At 32.2% G+C, this 15441-nt stretch overlaps 2 protein-coding genes across 2 annotated transcripts; one reads left to right on the top strand and one right to left on the bottom strand.

Annotated features, from left to right (window-relative positions):
- Positions 1-4336: 4336 nt before the first annotated feature.
- On the top strand, positions 4337-5599 carry LOC121209593 (two-component response regulator-like APRR3). Its single transcript, XM_041080511.1, has 4 exons — positions 4337-4773; positions 4870-4989; positions 5080-5208; positions 5276-5599. The coding sequence occupies exons 1-4, from the start codon at positions 4420-4422 to the stop codon at positions 5372-5374; spliced, it is 702 nt and encodes a 233-aa protein (XP_040936445.1). The 5' UTR covers positions 4337-4419; the 3' UTR covers positions 5375-5599.
- A 3600-nt stretch (positions 5600-9199) lies between these two features.
- LOC107924629 (general transcription and DNA repair factor IIH helicase subunit XPB1) lies at positions 9200-14056 on the bottom strand. Its single transcript, XM_016855155.2, has 20 exons — positions 13909-14056; positions 13776-13819; positions 13613-13691; positions 13039-13207; positions 12738-12960; positions 12583-12648; positions 12354-12497; positions 12154-12234; positions 11949-12036; positions 11532-11869; positions 11374-11449; positions 11100-11293; positions 10854-11017; positions 10686-10758; positions 10389-10502; positions 10226-10306; positions 10073-10132; positions 9876-9959; positions 9654-9796; positions 9200-9574 (listed from the first exon to the last, which is right to left on the bottom strand). Exons 1-20 carry the CDS (start codon positions 13916-13918, stop codon positions 9478-9480), a joined length of 2328 nt encoding a protein of 775 aa, XP_016710644.2. The 5' UTR covers positions 13919-14056; the 3' UTR covers positions 9200-9477.
- Between the last annotated feature and the right edge of the window lie 1385 nt (positions 14057-15441).

Genomic DNA, 15441 nt, shown 5'->3' with positions numbered 1-15441 from the left:
AATGGCCATAAATATTTCTTGACAATTGTTGATGATTACAGCCGTTATACCTGGCTTATTCTTTTAAAAACAAAGTCTGAAGTTCGAGAACATATTCAAAATTTTTTCCAAATGGTTGAGACCCAATTTTCAGCCAAAATTAAAGTGATTCGATCTGATAATGGTTCTGAATTTGCTATGCCTTCTTTTTATGCTTCTAAAGGAACCATACATCAAACATCTTGTGTGGAAACACCACAACAAAATGGCTCGGTGGAACGAAAACATCAACATATTTTAAATGTTGCTCGAGCCCTCTTGTTTCATTCTCATACACCTCAATATTTCTGGGGATATTCAGTCTTACATGCTGTCTATCTCATAAATAGAACACCTACACCTCTCCTTTCCAACTTTACACCTTATGAAAAGTTTCACCAAACCAAACCAGATTACTCTATTCTAAAAGTTTTTGGTTGTTTGACTTATGCATCTACTTTAACAGCTTATAGGCATAAATTTGATTCTCGTTCTCGAACATGTATTTTTCTTGGCCTTTCACCTACAGTTAAAGGTTATGTACTTTTTGACTTAGATACCAAAATCATTTTCATCTCTCGAAATGTAACCTTTCATGAACATCATTTTCCATTTTTTCACAGTTCATTGTCTCCTTCATCACCTTCATTACCAGTTTTAGCTTCCTCTCCTACCTATGATGAACCTATATCAGATTCATCTTCTTCTATTGAAACACCATCACCACCCACAAATACTGAACCACATATTGAACCACCACCCATAAATACTGAACCACATGATAAACCACATATTGAACCACCAACTCCAAATGTAACCCGTCCTACAAGAAACAGACAACCACCTCGTTATTTGAATGATTATCAATGCTCTTCTCTACAGGCTGGTACCAATCTTTTCCCAGGTAATAATTACCCTCTTACTCAAACTTTTTCCTATTCAAACCTTTCAGTTACACATTTACACTATACTTTAGCCATTACTGCCATTACCGAACCAAAAACATACACACAAGCTGTAAAACATTTACATTGGCGAGAGGCAATGCAAGCTGAGATTACTGCTCTTGAACAAACTAAGACCTGGATTATTACTGAGTTACCACCTGGTAAGCAAGCAATTGGTTGCAAATGGGTTTTTCGAGTCAAACATAAGGCTGATGGCTCAATTGAGCGATACAAAGCTCGCCTGGTTGCTAAGGGATACACACAACGAGAATGTGTTGATTATTTTGACACTTTCTCTCCGGTTGCAAATATTACTACTGTGCGACTTCTTCTTGCTTTAGCTGCATCTCAGAATTGGTTTCTCCAGCAGTTAGATGTCAATAATGCGTTCTTACATGGTGAATTGAATGAGGAAGTTTACATGAAGTTGCCCCCTGGATTTGAAAGATCAGACAAGAGCAAAGTCTGCAAATTACAAAAATCTCTATATGGCTTAAAACAAGCTAGCAGACAATGGTTCTCCAAACTTACAGCTTCTCTTTTATCCCTTGGCTACAAACAATCCTCCTCTGATCATTCTCTCTTTGTCAAAAAGGAAAATGATTCTTTTACAGCCTTGCTTGTTTATGTTGATGATATGATATTGGCTGGTAATAATCAACATGAAATTTCTACAGTTAAGAGTTTTCTAGATCAGGCATTTAAAATCAAAGATCTTGGTGAGCTTAAGTATTTTCTTGGTCTCGAGATTGCAAGGTCAACTGCAGGAATTCATTTATCTCAAAGGAAGTATTGTCTTGAGATTTTGACTGATAGTGGCTTCATGGAATGTAAACCAGCAAAAACTCCAATGGCAACCAAATCAAGTTCAAAATTGCGAAGTGATGACAGTGAATTACTTGCTGATAATACACTCTATAGATAGCTGGTTGGTCGACTCATTTATCTTACATCAACACGACCAGACATTTCATTTGCAGTTCAGCAGCTAAGTCAATTCTTGGATAAACCAACTGTGTTGCATCTTCAGGCAGCTCATCATGTATTGCGCTACTTAAAGAACTCTCCTAGTTCTGGAATATTTTTCTCAACAACTTCTTCTTTGCTACTTCGAGGCTTTAGTGATTCTGATTGGGCTGGTTGTCCAGAAACCAGACGATCTATAAGTGGTTTTTGTATTTTTCTTGGTGACTCCCTTATTAGTTGGAAAGCAAAGAAGCAAACCACAGTGTCTCGCTCATCCTCTGAAGCTGAGTATCGAGCATTAGCAGCAGCAGCTTGTGAAATTCAATGGTTGCACTATCTACTTGATGATCTTCATCAACCAGTTTCTTCATCAACAAGATTGTATTGTGATAATAATTCTACTTTACAGATAGCTGCTAATCCAACATTCCATGAAAGAACAAAACACATCGAGATTGATTGTCATATTGTAAGGGAGAAAGTTTCAACTGGTGTGATACAATTGTTGCCTTGTTCTTCTAAAGATCAGTTGGCTGACATGTTTACCAAATCCTTGGCTACTGCTCTATTTCGAGAAAATTTGTTCAAGCTAGGCATGTTGAATATACATTCTCTAGCTTGAGGGGGGATGTTAGTATATTAAATTAGTATATTGCTAATTTAATTAGTCGAAATAGTCAAAGTTTGTTAGAATTAACAAACTATAGTTTAGTTTGTTAATAGTCAGTTTAGTCAGTTTTCTTCTCTTGTAATTTGTATAAATACATTCATTGAACGAATGAAAATACAAGTAAAATTTTACCAAATACACAATTTCCACACTCCGCTCTCTTGTTACGTGAATTATTACCCGTCGTGAAGTTTTCCGACCTCGTCGACCCTCCAGATAGTTGCACCGTCTGTTTTAAGGACTTCGAACCGGAGGATGAGATTTGGCAGCTGACGAATTGTCGACATGTATTCCACCGGAGCTGTTTGAACCGTTGGATGGGATATAATCAGAAAACATGTCCACTTTGTAGATTGAGTTTGGTTCCTCATGATAAGGAAGAGATGTATAATGAGAGACTATGGTGGCTTTGTAACAGCTGTCAGCTTTAAGATGACAAAAACACCAAAAATGTTCCAAAATAGATATTACAAATATAATAATTTCTTTTTATAAAAAAATCAATCACAATTTTTCCTTTAAAAAATCATCAATTTATTTATTTTGATTTCAATTTTATAATAGATCTTTTTATACTTTAATAAATGTTTAAACTAAAAATTAAAAAAAAATTTGTGAAAAAAATTGCATTAGATATAATTCAACTACATTAAAAAAATTATTTACCGAATAAAAAGTTGATTAAATGAATAGTTTATATTAAATAGATAACTAAACAACTTTACACTCTGGATATTTTGTGAATATTTTTATTATTACGGATATTATAAGTATAACTCTTATATTCTATCAGCATATGTAGTTTTATATTTTTCACATTTTTTTCAGTAAATATGAATAATTATTAATTAAAAATTGTTTGTTCATCGAATAAAATGTGTTTGATATTCATGTCATTTTTTCAGTAAAGAAAAAAGAGCTTTGTCATGTCATACGGTGGTTCAATGGTGTTACCAAAACCCTACTTCGAAATTCTTCTTTTAATTCTACTTGTCCTTATACTTAATCTTCACGATTCCATTTTCACCGCCTTTTTCTATATAGGTCTCCCTTATTTCGTTGAACCCGACATCACGGAGGACGCTGATCATGTTTTTCCTCTCCTTAAACCGCCACGCGCCGCCGCAATATCCCACTCTTGGCTCTCTTGTTACGTCAACTATTACGCGTCGTGAAGTTTTCCAACTCGTCGACCCTCAAAATAGTTCTTCCGTCGGTTTTAAGGACTTCGAAGCGGAGGATGAAATTTGGCGGTTGATGAGTTGTCAACGTATATTCCACCGGAGCTGTTTGGACCGTTGGATGGGATATAATCAGAAGACGTGTCCACTTTGTAGATTGAGTTTTACTCTCCTTATATGCAAGATTCTGTAACGGGTGATATGAAATTACGTAATTAAAATATAAAAATTAGCCACTGACAGTATAATTAAATAATCATACATGTGCCATTTGTTTCTAAACCAATTTTTAAAAATAAAAATATATAAAATTTTAAATAAAAACTAATTTATTATTTAATTTAACGAATAAAAATTAATTAATTTATTTTCAAATTAGAGGAGATAAAAATGGTCCTCTATGGTAAATTTAACCTCATATATAGTATGTCATTTGAAAAACAATAGCCTTTGTCTTGTTCTTCCATGCAATGTCAAACCCTGTAATAAACAAACTCAGTTCTTCAGTGTGTCACTTTGTGCTTTCTGTCTGTTTCACAGCCGAATAAAAAAAAAAAAAACCAAATTGGCTTTGGTCTTTTTATTGCGTTTTTGGGCTTTAATTTCAATCAAAACTTGGTTCATTTTGGTTTCAAAAATGTCTTATAATCTTTCATCAATTTCTGATTACTCTTGCTTCAACTATAAAATTCCAGAAATGGTTTCCACTGAAACCATCGATTTTAACATATTGTCTGATCTTCCCAGTTATGATCTTCAAGCTCTGTTGAACAACAAGGGAAACGAACAAAACCGAAACCAACTTGAAAATCTCTGTCTTTATCGAACAACCCAGTTTCAATCTCTGTCTTCTAGTCGAAATCCAGACAAAGGGTATGAAAATTTCGATTTTGCTTACAACGATGAAAATGTGGCAAAGTTCTTACAAAGAAGCTGCTTTAATGGCCATTCTTTTCGAAATTTTCAAGGTCCTGACAACAGCTTTTTTGAGGTTCGCTTCATTTCTTTGTTACCTTAAGTCCCTGTTTTATTTTTTTGTACTATGTTTCTTTTTTTTCTGAAATTTTATAACTGTTGGGCAATAAAGAGCTCGTTAATGGAAGAACCAGTCTTTAAAATAGGAGGTTACAACCCAGAAGAGAGACAAGAGAGGATTTCAAAGTATAGAGCTAAACGTAATCAAAGGAACTTCAACAAAACAATTAAGGTTTGTAATTATCTTTTTTTTGTCTTTTTGTTTGATTTTGATTATGTTCTGAACTTCTAAAACATGTTTTTTTTAATGGTGATTGAAAAGTATGCTTGCCGAAAAACACTAGCCGACAACCGTCCTCGTATACGTGGCCGATTTGCACGTAACGATGAAACTGTCGAGATTCAGAAAGCTCCATGTTCAACCAGACATGAAGACGAATTTGAATTATGGGTACTTTTTTAATTCAATGTCCTATATATATCTACATATATATGTTATTAAAGAATTGTGTTTGCAGGCGTTGCATGCGGTGGAAGATGAAACAATGGCCAAAGGGACATTTATGAACAGTTTCAGTTTACATCAGTTTCAATACAGCCGCCATGGCCACTTCTGAAGCTTTTCTTTTAGTTATGGCAGTCTCATAGAGCCCAAAAAACAGGGGAAAATTGTAATTATAATAAGTACTGATAATAAAAAAGGGTCAAATTTTAATGTCGTTGTAATAAAAAAAATTAATAATAAAAAATAAGGTGATCAATGATAAATATTTGACCTCGAATCTTTGACCTTGTGTAAATATCCACTCAATTTTCTTTGTAATGGAACTATGCTTTCGTTCATGAAGTGCTCGTACTTTAATATTAAAAAGTGAACTTTATGCAATTATTTTGATGTAATAAAAATAAAAAAAATAGTGACTTTTGTTTGTCTCAAAATTATATTTTAGTCATTTATGTTAAAAATGTTATGTTTTAGTCACTTATATTATCGTTTTGTTACAAAATAGTCATTTTACCATTAAACTCCGTTACCTCCCTGACGACAGTCCAAATGAGTTTTAAATAATAATTTGGATGTCTCGTTAGAATGAAAATAGGTTTTTAATTAAATAAATTTAATTTGAATTGCTACGTAAGACATCTAAGTTGACATTTAAAACTCATTTGGACTGCCACGTAGAACTGCCGTTAGAGAAGTAACGGAGCTTAACTGTAGAGTGACCACTTCGTAACAAAACAATAACGTAAATGCTTAAAATGTAATATTTCAAAAATAATGTTTTTTTTGTATTTTTAATAAAATATTCGTATTTATTTTTAATAAAAATGAACATATTGGGAATAAGGAAATTGATTTTAGTTGAGCAGTCTCTATGTATAATAAGGAAATTGATTTTTGCAGATGAGACTATTAGTCCATCCTTTATGTGAACTGACACTTGTAGACAGCACTTTGAAAAAATTATACATATAATCATGACAGCCGACTTTACTTGTTAAATGCCATGGATTACATTAGAGGGTAAATTACTAAGTTATTAGTAGGTGTAAGTTTTAATCACTTAATTTTAAAAACTTACCAAAAGATTATTTAAATTAAAACTTTTAAATAATTCAGTAGTTGTTTTATAATATTTTAAAGTTGAATGACCAGGACATAAATTTATTAATAGTTTAGAGACCTTAAGTGTAATTTACCCTATATTTTAAATGAAATTTGAGAAAATGACCAAAGATGGAAGTATGGATTTCAATATATAATCGGATCGTTTGGATTGAGAATTGATTGGGGTACCGGTTCGGATAAAATATTTAGATCGATTGATTAGTAAATTGACGATTGAACTAGTTTTCCTATGAGAAAAATTTATTTCATTAAATCAAATAAATCATAACTAGTGATCTGACAGGTTTAATAATCAATATGATTCTGAAAACCTTGGTCAGGAGAACTTGGCATGGAAAGCAAGATGGGTCAATTCTACAATAATTGGTTGTAACTTGAAACATTTAAAATTTTTCCTGTACTGGTGAAAATTTTGAAATTCACTTATACATTTTATTCAAATCCATACTTCTGAACAATGCAAAATCTACTTAAATTATAAATGCATGTAAGTGAATCTTTAAAAAAAAAGTCGAATTAAAGTTCTTTAAGGAAAATATTGACAAAAATGTTAAAATTTTAAACATGCAATATATGTGTATTTCATGCTAATTTTTATGAACTTTTATTATTATTTTTAAATATTTTATAATTTTAAATTATATATTGACGTGACATGTAAAACAAAAAAAAAAACATATTAGCATGAAGTGTAGGTGAACTACCACGCGCAAAGGTGAAGTTAGGAAATTGCTTTAGGGGCATAGATGAACTATAATTTTTAGGGCCAAATTGCAACTTTATTATTATATTAACTTGTATCTTGTAAAATTTTAAAGGGATTACAAAGGAATTTTACCATTTTTTGGGGGCAAAACAATTGCTTTCCCCTATCTACCCCTGACAACATGGGATGCTGCACCAATATTATTAAAAAAATAATGTTTCAGTAAATATTTTTATTAAAAAAAGTGAATTGATTTTTTTAAAAGATTAATACATCAAATTTAATTTAAAAAAATAAATTAATAAAAAATATAAATATTAAAAATTAAATTTACCATTATAAAAACGGTTGTAATCAAAAAAGCATTTTGTTTGGTACTACAAAATTCCAACGAGAAGGTATTTTATTTGGCAAATTGAAGGAAAAAAGAATGTAAAGCCTTTTCGGCTTTGCCTTTTATAATGATGAGACCGTACGTACATATGAAATATGTCCTTAGTTCAATTAATCGAGACATTGGTCGTGATTGATATGAACAAACAACATTTAGTTTTCAATGTATTAATTAGATAGATTTGGACAGCCAATATTTTGGTGGAACATCTAATCCCATGTCCGAAAGGCGATAAAAAAAGAACAATTTCCAGATTTAGTTCTTGCTTTTCTAAGAAATTGACACCCAATAGAATATCACTCTTAATTTTTATTTTATATTTTTTATAATTATAAGTGCTTTTATCTATTTTACCAACTTCGAACTTTAATTTAATAGATAAAAAATATAAGATAAAAGTGTACTGAGAAATTTTAATTAGAGGTGATCATGAATTAGGTTAGATCTCAATAGAATATTAAGTTCGTTTTTTAGGTTTGAATTTGACTCGACTTGAAAAATAGGTCTAAAATTTTACTCAAACCCAGTCTAGCTAAAAATGATAAAATCCAAGTCCGCCGGTCTAACCTGTTCGTATTAATTTTTTTATATTATTATTTTTATATAAAAATAAATTTTAAAAATATAATATATCAAATACACTAAAAATATTAAAATAAATGTTTCCCAACAACTTGAAAATAAATTTTAAAAATTATTTATATTTAAAATAACACTAAGATAGGTACAACTTAGCAAGTAAATACTTCTAAATTAGTAACAAATTAACAATAAAACAAGAGTTATATAATATCTAAACAATAACAATATAGTAGTAATATAATAGCAAAACGGCACCAAAACAATGACCAAATAGCAGCAAAAAGCAACAATTTTTTTTTTTTACAAATTTGGATCGGGTCGGGACGGGCCTGAGCCAAAAAAGCTTATCCAAGAGCCGGTCAATTTAGAAAACGGATTTCTTATTTTTACTCAAACTTATTTTTTAAACCTCTATTTTTATCCAATCCTTAATTTTGAGAGAAGTTTTTAGGCCTAATTAAGTGACTCGACAGGTCTAAAGCCTCTAATTATGAAGCAAGAAGATTCTAAAACTGCCTTTTGACCATCTCAGCAAATAATTATTCCTTGAAATCTACTTCCAAAAAAACTTATTAAAGAACTGTCTTTCAAGTACGGCTTAAAGATAAGAATCATATGATTGAGATTTGAGAATTTTAAAACTGTATGTTCTGAGTTTTATTCAGCACTAACCCAAATTTTAAATTATTCAGTTTTGGTGATTATGCTTTAAAAAAGTTATTCGAATGTTTTTATTTTTATTACTAAATTATTAAAATTATTATTATCAATCAATCGATAAGTTCTATTCCATTATATCAATCGTTAAATCGTCGTTTAAAACTTGTTAATAAGATTTAAAAAAAAACTCATCAACTCAATAACTTAAATAAAAATTATCAAATAGTTTAATTACTTAAATAAAAACTTTCAAATAATTTAGTAACTATTTTGTAATTTTTTAAAGTCACGTGACTAAAACATAAACTTACTAAATAGAATGACCTCAAGTGTAATTTATAATTTTTTAATCTAGATTCAAATATATTTACAATTATTAATCTGATTTTAGTTATATTTATTCCGATGTATTAATTTAATTATTCTTGAATTTGCAATCTCTTTAAAAATGAAAACTTAATCCCAACGAGTTAAAATTCGAATTTAAATATAATTTAAGCAGTTAAGCATGTACACGAGTGGGACATGATTGTCAACAGACCAGTGATGTTTTTCTTACAGGGATTACTAAATTTTGAGAATTTAAGTGTACCAGAAATTCTAATTAAAGATGCCTGCTTGGATTACTTCAATCTTTTGTGATTACTTTTCAGACAAAATTTACAAATACTTCATAACACATTCATAGATTTTCTTTCTTTAACAAGAAAATCCGACGTTCGGTTTTTGCTCGGTTCAGTTTCCCAACTCAACCGTAGCGTTTCTTGAACAAATGATGACGCTTCGATGGATCTTTCGGCTTGCTCTTGTTCTGACCCTGCCCGATGAGTTTATGCTTTGCAGTGCTGCAAAGACAAGATTCATATATAGATCGTTAAATGGTGATCTTAAAAGCAAAACTCGGGGAAGTACGCAACACCATACCTGTATTCCATGTAAACCATTCCGTTCGCACCCGACATTGAGCTCATGGATCCCGTAGTGCGACGAGCTTTATGAAGAGCTATATCATCTGCATCTTCTTCCAATTGCTCTAAACCGACCACGTCATCGCCTGCAGTCAAGACCTGATAAACAGAAGACCTGTAAGCAACTGCAAGTTTGATTATCTCTTGGAACATAAGAATAAAGAGGGACGATAAGCACTTTTCCGAGTAGGGCCAATTGCTCGTTGAGATGGTAGTAACTCAACTCAGGACCAGCATCGGGAGGAGGCAAGCTTGTTATCACCTATAGAAAATAGCAACAAAGCACATAAGCTTGTTATTCAGACTCGGGTGTATTTTGGACGAGTACTTCCAAAATTTGAAAACCTGGGGCAACAAAAATAATAAATGATATACCTTAAAGCTGTAACCTTGATCAATTAAAAACTGTTGCCGTTTAGTTGAGTAGTACATTTCCTGGAATGAGAACCGGTTAAACATCTATACGAGTCCGTTTACACTATGATAAGAATAAACATTGTTCTTGTACGGAAAAATATATTCGTATACCTGAGTATCTGTTGAAACAAGGGAATAGAAAAACGCATTAAACTCCTCTTTGCCACCTGCCATCCTATCTTCGAGTCTACCCTGTCAATCCGTATAAAATTTAAGCAACTAGAGAAACAAAGACAAAAAATTTTAAGATGCAAGATAAAATCACAACACTAACCTTCGCCCTAAGAATACGTCCTAATCGCTGGGCTTCTTGACGTCTAGAACCAGCATGCGATGAAATCTGAATGATCACATTTGCCTCCGGGATATCTATAGAGTTATCACCGACCTGTGTATTGTAAAAATGGCATGAGATCATTTTCATAGGACACAAACAAAAGATTCATGTAACTGAAACTCGGGGTTGTTAGGTCCCAAATACAAGCAAGTAAAACAATGAAAAAGAGAATTTAGAACACATCACGGAACAACAGAATCAGACTCATCACCTTAAATTCGATATGAACAATACCTTTGAGAGAAAAATAGTGTTCACATTACGGCTAGTTTTGAAAGCCTGAAGAATTTTTGTCCTCTCGAGATGGCTGCACATCGCAAGGGCAGATTGCTGCTCAATAATTTAAGACAAGACAAAAAAGGCGAGAACTATAACAAGCTCGTTTTATGGTTTGAAAACAACCTGGTAGCACCATAGATCATAGGCTTGCGTAATTTCATTGCATACTCGGTCAATGCGAAAAGATTGTCTGCAAAAACAATTATCTTATCGCCGCGCTCTTGTTCATGGAATCGAATGAGAAACTCACATGCCCTGAACTTATTAGGATTCATCACATAAAGTGCCTGAAAATGCAAGAGGCAACCATTACAGAACATCAAAGGTAAGCCAATGTCTCGGCTTTCGTATTAAAAAGATAAAGCAAACCTGTTTCTTTTTGGAATTTTCTTTCTTCAAATATTCAGCAAAAAACTCCTTTGTCATAGGGCACCATACTTCGGCACACTGAACATTTGCTATAAACCCTCCTTTTACTAAATCGAGCCAATTTGCTTCGTATAACTTGGGACCAATAAGGAAGTTCAAATCCGTAATTCTTTCATCCTCTCTCACGAGTGTAGCTACAGATAGGATTTACGTATTTAAGTACGAGACAACTGAGAGCTAACTATGAATCGAAGAAAAAAGAAACCATAAGTACCAGTAAGCCCGAGTTTGCAGTGGGATTTAGTGAGACTGATGACTTTCCGAAACATGTGAGCAGGAACCACGTGCACCTGCTCAGAGGAGAATGCTTTCCCTTATTGCATACAAAGTTGAAAAATACAGATGACATGAATAATGGGAGTTTATAATTACCTCGTCCATTAGCAACAGTCCCCATTCTCTGTTTCTTATCTCTTCGATAATCTTTTCGGATTCTTCAGATCGCTTACCACCAAAAGCAACCATATTGTACGTTGTCACAACAACTCCAGCATTGCCACGGAATCTCTCTTTGCTGTCAGATGTAAAACGACAAATCTGATCATCCCGTACGGTTGACCAAAGCTTAAACTGAAATGCCCACTGATCCACTGACACTGCATTTGTTGCTAAACAAAGGCAACTTTTCCTTATTCGGCTTGCTGCAGAAACACCGACTAGAGATTTTCCGGCACCACAAGGTAGCACAATAATGCCAGATCTTGCTCTACCTGCAGTATCGTATTGAATTTCAACATGCTCTTTAAAGTCGCATATATAGATTCATGGATGAAATATACGTAATCTCACCATTTCCAAACATTTTACTAAGACTCTTTTCCTGATATGGCCGCGGCTGTGCATGAGGCTTCAGTTCCATGTCTAGGTCGGGATTGACCTATAGGTCAAAGGAACAATAAAATAAACAAAAGATAATATCAGGGTCCGTATAATATGAACCGAGTTTCAACAATTTATTGGAAGCTACTCTATTATTAGGGTCAAAAAATGTTACAGTGTCGTTTCTAAAATCATACTCCTCTAACATTGGATAATTTAGAGCATTTGGCAAGCATCGTTGCTTTACGTTTTCAACCTGTCAATACACAAAGTACAAGGTAAAATAGTTTAACATACCAACAATTGTATCCTCAAAGAGATCATGTAATAAAAAGGAACTTAAAATAAGAAGTCGAACAATAAAAAACAAAATACCTGTGCAGGGTCGATTTCAAAGGCATGGGTTTCTTTCTCCTCAGCAGCAGCTGCCAATTCTGCTTCGTTAAGCAAACCGTCATGACCTGTTCCCATTTCACCCGCAGTTTTGCTGATAGTAAATCCGTCACTTCCGGGTGCATTCTATATAGCACCAAGACGGATCGATTATAAACACGAACCAGAAGGGGACAATATAATAAGAAAGAAGAGAGCATCTTCAACTTACGTAACAAACCTCTGAAACAATCCGCGCTCGAGCTATAACCTCATCTTGAAGAAGTTTCTTTAGTACCTGCAAGGATCAACATCACAAAAGAATGCATATCAAAATAACATATACATTCTAATAAATTATCAAAAAACGAAATACAACCAACTTGCCTCCGGAAATGGGGATTCGATAAAGTAACGATTCTTCTTGAGTACAAGCTTCACTTTGCCATAATTAGCAGTAGAGGCATGTATGAAATCAATCATTTCTTTAGGAAGTTTAGTCTTGGACAATTTATTCAACACGGCGATAATAGTTTCCGTTTCCAGCCCCACAGATACGGCGGCATACAAGGAATGCGGCGTTAGATTGTACTCGTGCATCGACTCCGGTCTATGCAAATCAGAAATCACATTCATAAAACATATAAAGACACAATCCAACTAAGCAAACAACAACAAAAGTCAATACCTGCAAACAGGTTCGGCTATAGCAATGAGGAAATCATAAGCTTGCTTGTACAAAGGAGAGAATGTCTCCAAGAAAATACGCCCATCAGCACAAGCCCATAACGGCCTATTCGCATGGTCTGGTTTTAGTTCTAATTTGCTAAAATCTCTATTCTTTCCTTCTTTCTCACCTTCAAATTAATCACAAAACATCACTCGAATTCAATACACAAGCATACAGAAAAAACCCTTTTGTCACTTTGGCCCACCTTCAAAACATAATCAAATTACAGTTTAGTAAATGAAAAATCATGAAAATTTTAACGGGACTAATGAGACAATTTGTGTGGCAATTCAATCCATACTTCATAAAAATTCAAAAAATAATAAAAATTATTAAAGAATTCGGAAATTTTCAACAATTCATAAAATTTATCAATATCAACATTGTCCTACGAGCTGCCACAGTTAAGTAAACTCTTCCAAAACAAAGCAATTAAAGTAAAATTTAAAGATTAAGGGCCAAAGTGGCAACATGGATAAACTTTAGGAGATGAACTTATTATTATGCCAAAAGAAAACAAGCAAATGGTTACCATCACGAGAATCATCATCCCCTTCATCAGTATAAAACGAATTTTCATCTTCAACAGCTGAGCTCTTATGATTATTATCCTGCAAAATTTTTTAAAATAAAAGCTTTTTTTAAAGAAAAAAACCATAAATTTTCACTAAAAAGAGTTAAAGAATTTGGATTACCTTGGCGGCAAGTTTAAGCTTTTTGCTAGGTCTACCTCTTTCTCCTGAGAATCAATCAAAAACGTTAAAAACCCTAACAATATCTACAGACAAAAAATGAAAAAGTTTAAGAATTTTTTTAGTGTTTAATTACCGTGTCCCATGTTTGCCTTTCGATCAACTGTTTTTTTTTTTTTTTTGGTTTTTCCTTTTTTCTGGTTTTTAGTGTTTCGTTTTACTAATACTCTCGTTGCCTGAAAAACATAATATCGTTCACAAACGCCGAGTTTTATTTTAAGACCAACCGCCACGCCTCCTTTTTTTGTGGTGGTCCTAAGCCGACTGAAACTCTAAACGCAGCGTTTGGAGGTGGGTCTTTTGTTACCATTGGTCTAGTATGGGTTTGGATTTTGGGTCTCGTTATTGGCCCAATAAGCACCGTTTTTGCCGGTTATTCAAAATGAATTTACTACCCATTAACTCCAACTTTATTTTTGATTCGGTTCGGGTTCGGGTTCGGGTTCAGGTTCAGGTTCGGTTCGGAGTATGATTATTTAACTTTATTTTCTTTCCTTTTATTTTTTATATTTATATTTATATTATTTATTAGTATGATGTGTTTAATTGAATTTGTATTATTTAGTAATTGAATTTCAAATCAGTTTCAAAAATATAAAAAAAAAACTATTTGGAGGTATTTATATTTTTTATATCTTAATAAATTTAGAAAATTAAGTAAACATGATGGGAATTATGAAATTTGAACTGAAAATATTGTAATCTTTCCTAGTTTAATTTCACAATTTTAAAAAATGCATTCGGTTTTTCCACTGTTTTCATAACGAAACCAATTATCTCAAAAATTAACTGGGGTATTAGTTGACTCGTAAACTGATTGAACTGACAGTTAGCCCAGTTAAACATGCTTTCTCTATTTTTTTTAAATTCTAATTTTTTTTTATGATTTTTAATCTATTGATTGTACTGAGAATAGATGGTTTGGTTGGTTCAACCATCTTATATTTTTTCACCCATTGTGAGTGTGTCGTAAATTTGTGTTAAAAAATTAAATTATTTTTTCAAACACTTTGTATTGGATTAGATTTGAATAAAAACTCTAATTCAAAAGCATATTAATATTTAATGTGATTTTTTAAATAGAAAATGAGATCACACAGTTTGAATCTTTATTAAATACGTGTTTAACAAAATTTTAACTCGATTCAAATATTAGATAGATAAGAAATTCAAAGTTTAAAAGAAATATTGAAATTGAATTGAGATGATAATACTTAAAATTAATAAATAAATAAAAACTAAAATCCCTAATTAAATTTCCATTCTCTTAAATATTAGATTTTGATGATACAAATGATAATGATTATGATAATTATTTGTCTAGTAATTATAAATAACAAACAAATAAATGAAGACAAATGAGACTAGGTCAGACAATGGATGACTTTAACAGGGGATTCAATTTTTATTCTACAAGACTTGTTTTAGGGAAGCATTAATAATGGATTTTTTTTACTATAAATAAAAAATATTTAATTTTTTAGAAACATATTTGAAAATAATTTATATATCAAGTTGACCAATGGTTTGAAGAAGTCGGGGTTAAGTTTGAATAAAATATAAACGATTATTAAAATTATTCATAGATCGAACTATAATTTGATTTAAA

The sequence above is a fragment of the Gossypium hirsutum genome, chromosome A11 (genome assembly GCF_007990345.1).
Source record: "Gossypium hirsutum isolate 1008001.06 chromosome A11, Gossypium_hirsutum_v2.1, whole genome shotgun sequence".
In the NCBI taxonomy this organism is placed as follows: Eukaryota; Viridiplantae; Streptophyta; class Magnoliopsida; order Malvales; family Malvaceae; genus Gossypium; species Gossypium hirsutum.
This window is presented reverse-complemented; position numbering and strand designations above follow the sequence as displayed.

Excerpts from the sequence above, each read along its gene's own strand:
- LOC107924629 (XM_016855155.2), bottom strand. Across the intron at positions 11,870-11,948 it reads TAGTAAAATGTTTGGAAATG|GTAGAGCAAGATCTGGCATT; the intron begins GTGAGATTACGT and ends ACGATACTGCAG. Across the intron at positions 10,759-10,853 it reads ATGATCTATGGTGCTACCAG|CCATCTCGAGAGGACAAAAA; the intron begins GTTGTTTTCAAA and ends TGCGATGTGCAG.
- LOC121209593 (XM_041080511.1), top strand. The coding sequence starts at position 4,420 with ATGTCTTATAATCTTTCATCAATTTCTGATTACTCTTGCTTCAACTAT. Across the intron at positions 4,774-4,869 it reads CTGACAACAGCTTTTTTGAG|AGCTCGTTAATGGAAGAACC; the intron begins GTTCGCTTCATT and ends TGGGCAATAAAG. Across the intron at positions 4,990-5,079 it reads ACTTCAACAAAACAATTAAG|TATGCTTGCCGAAAAACACT; the intron begins GTTTGTAATTAT and ends GTGATTGAAAAG.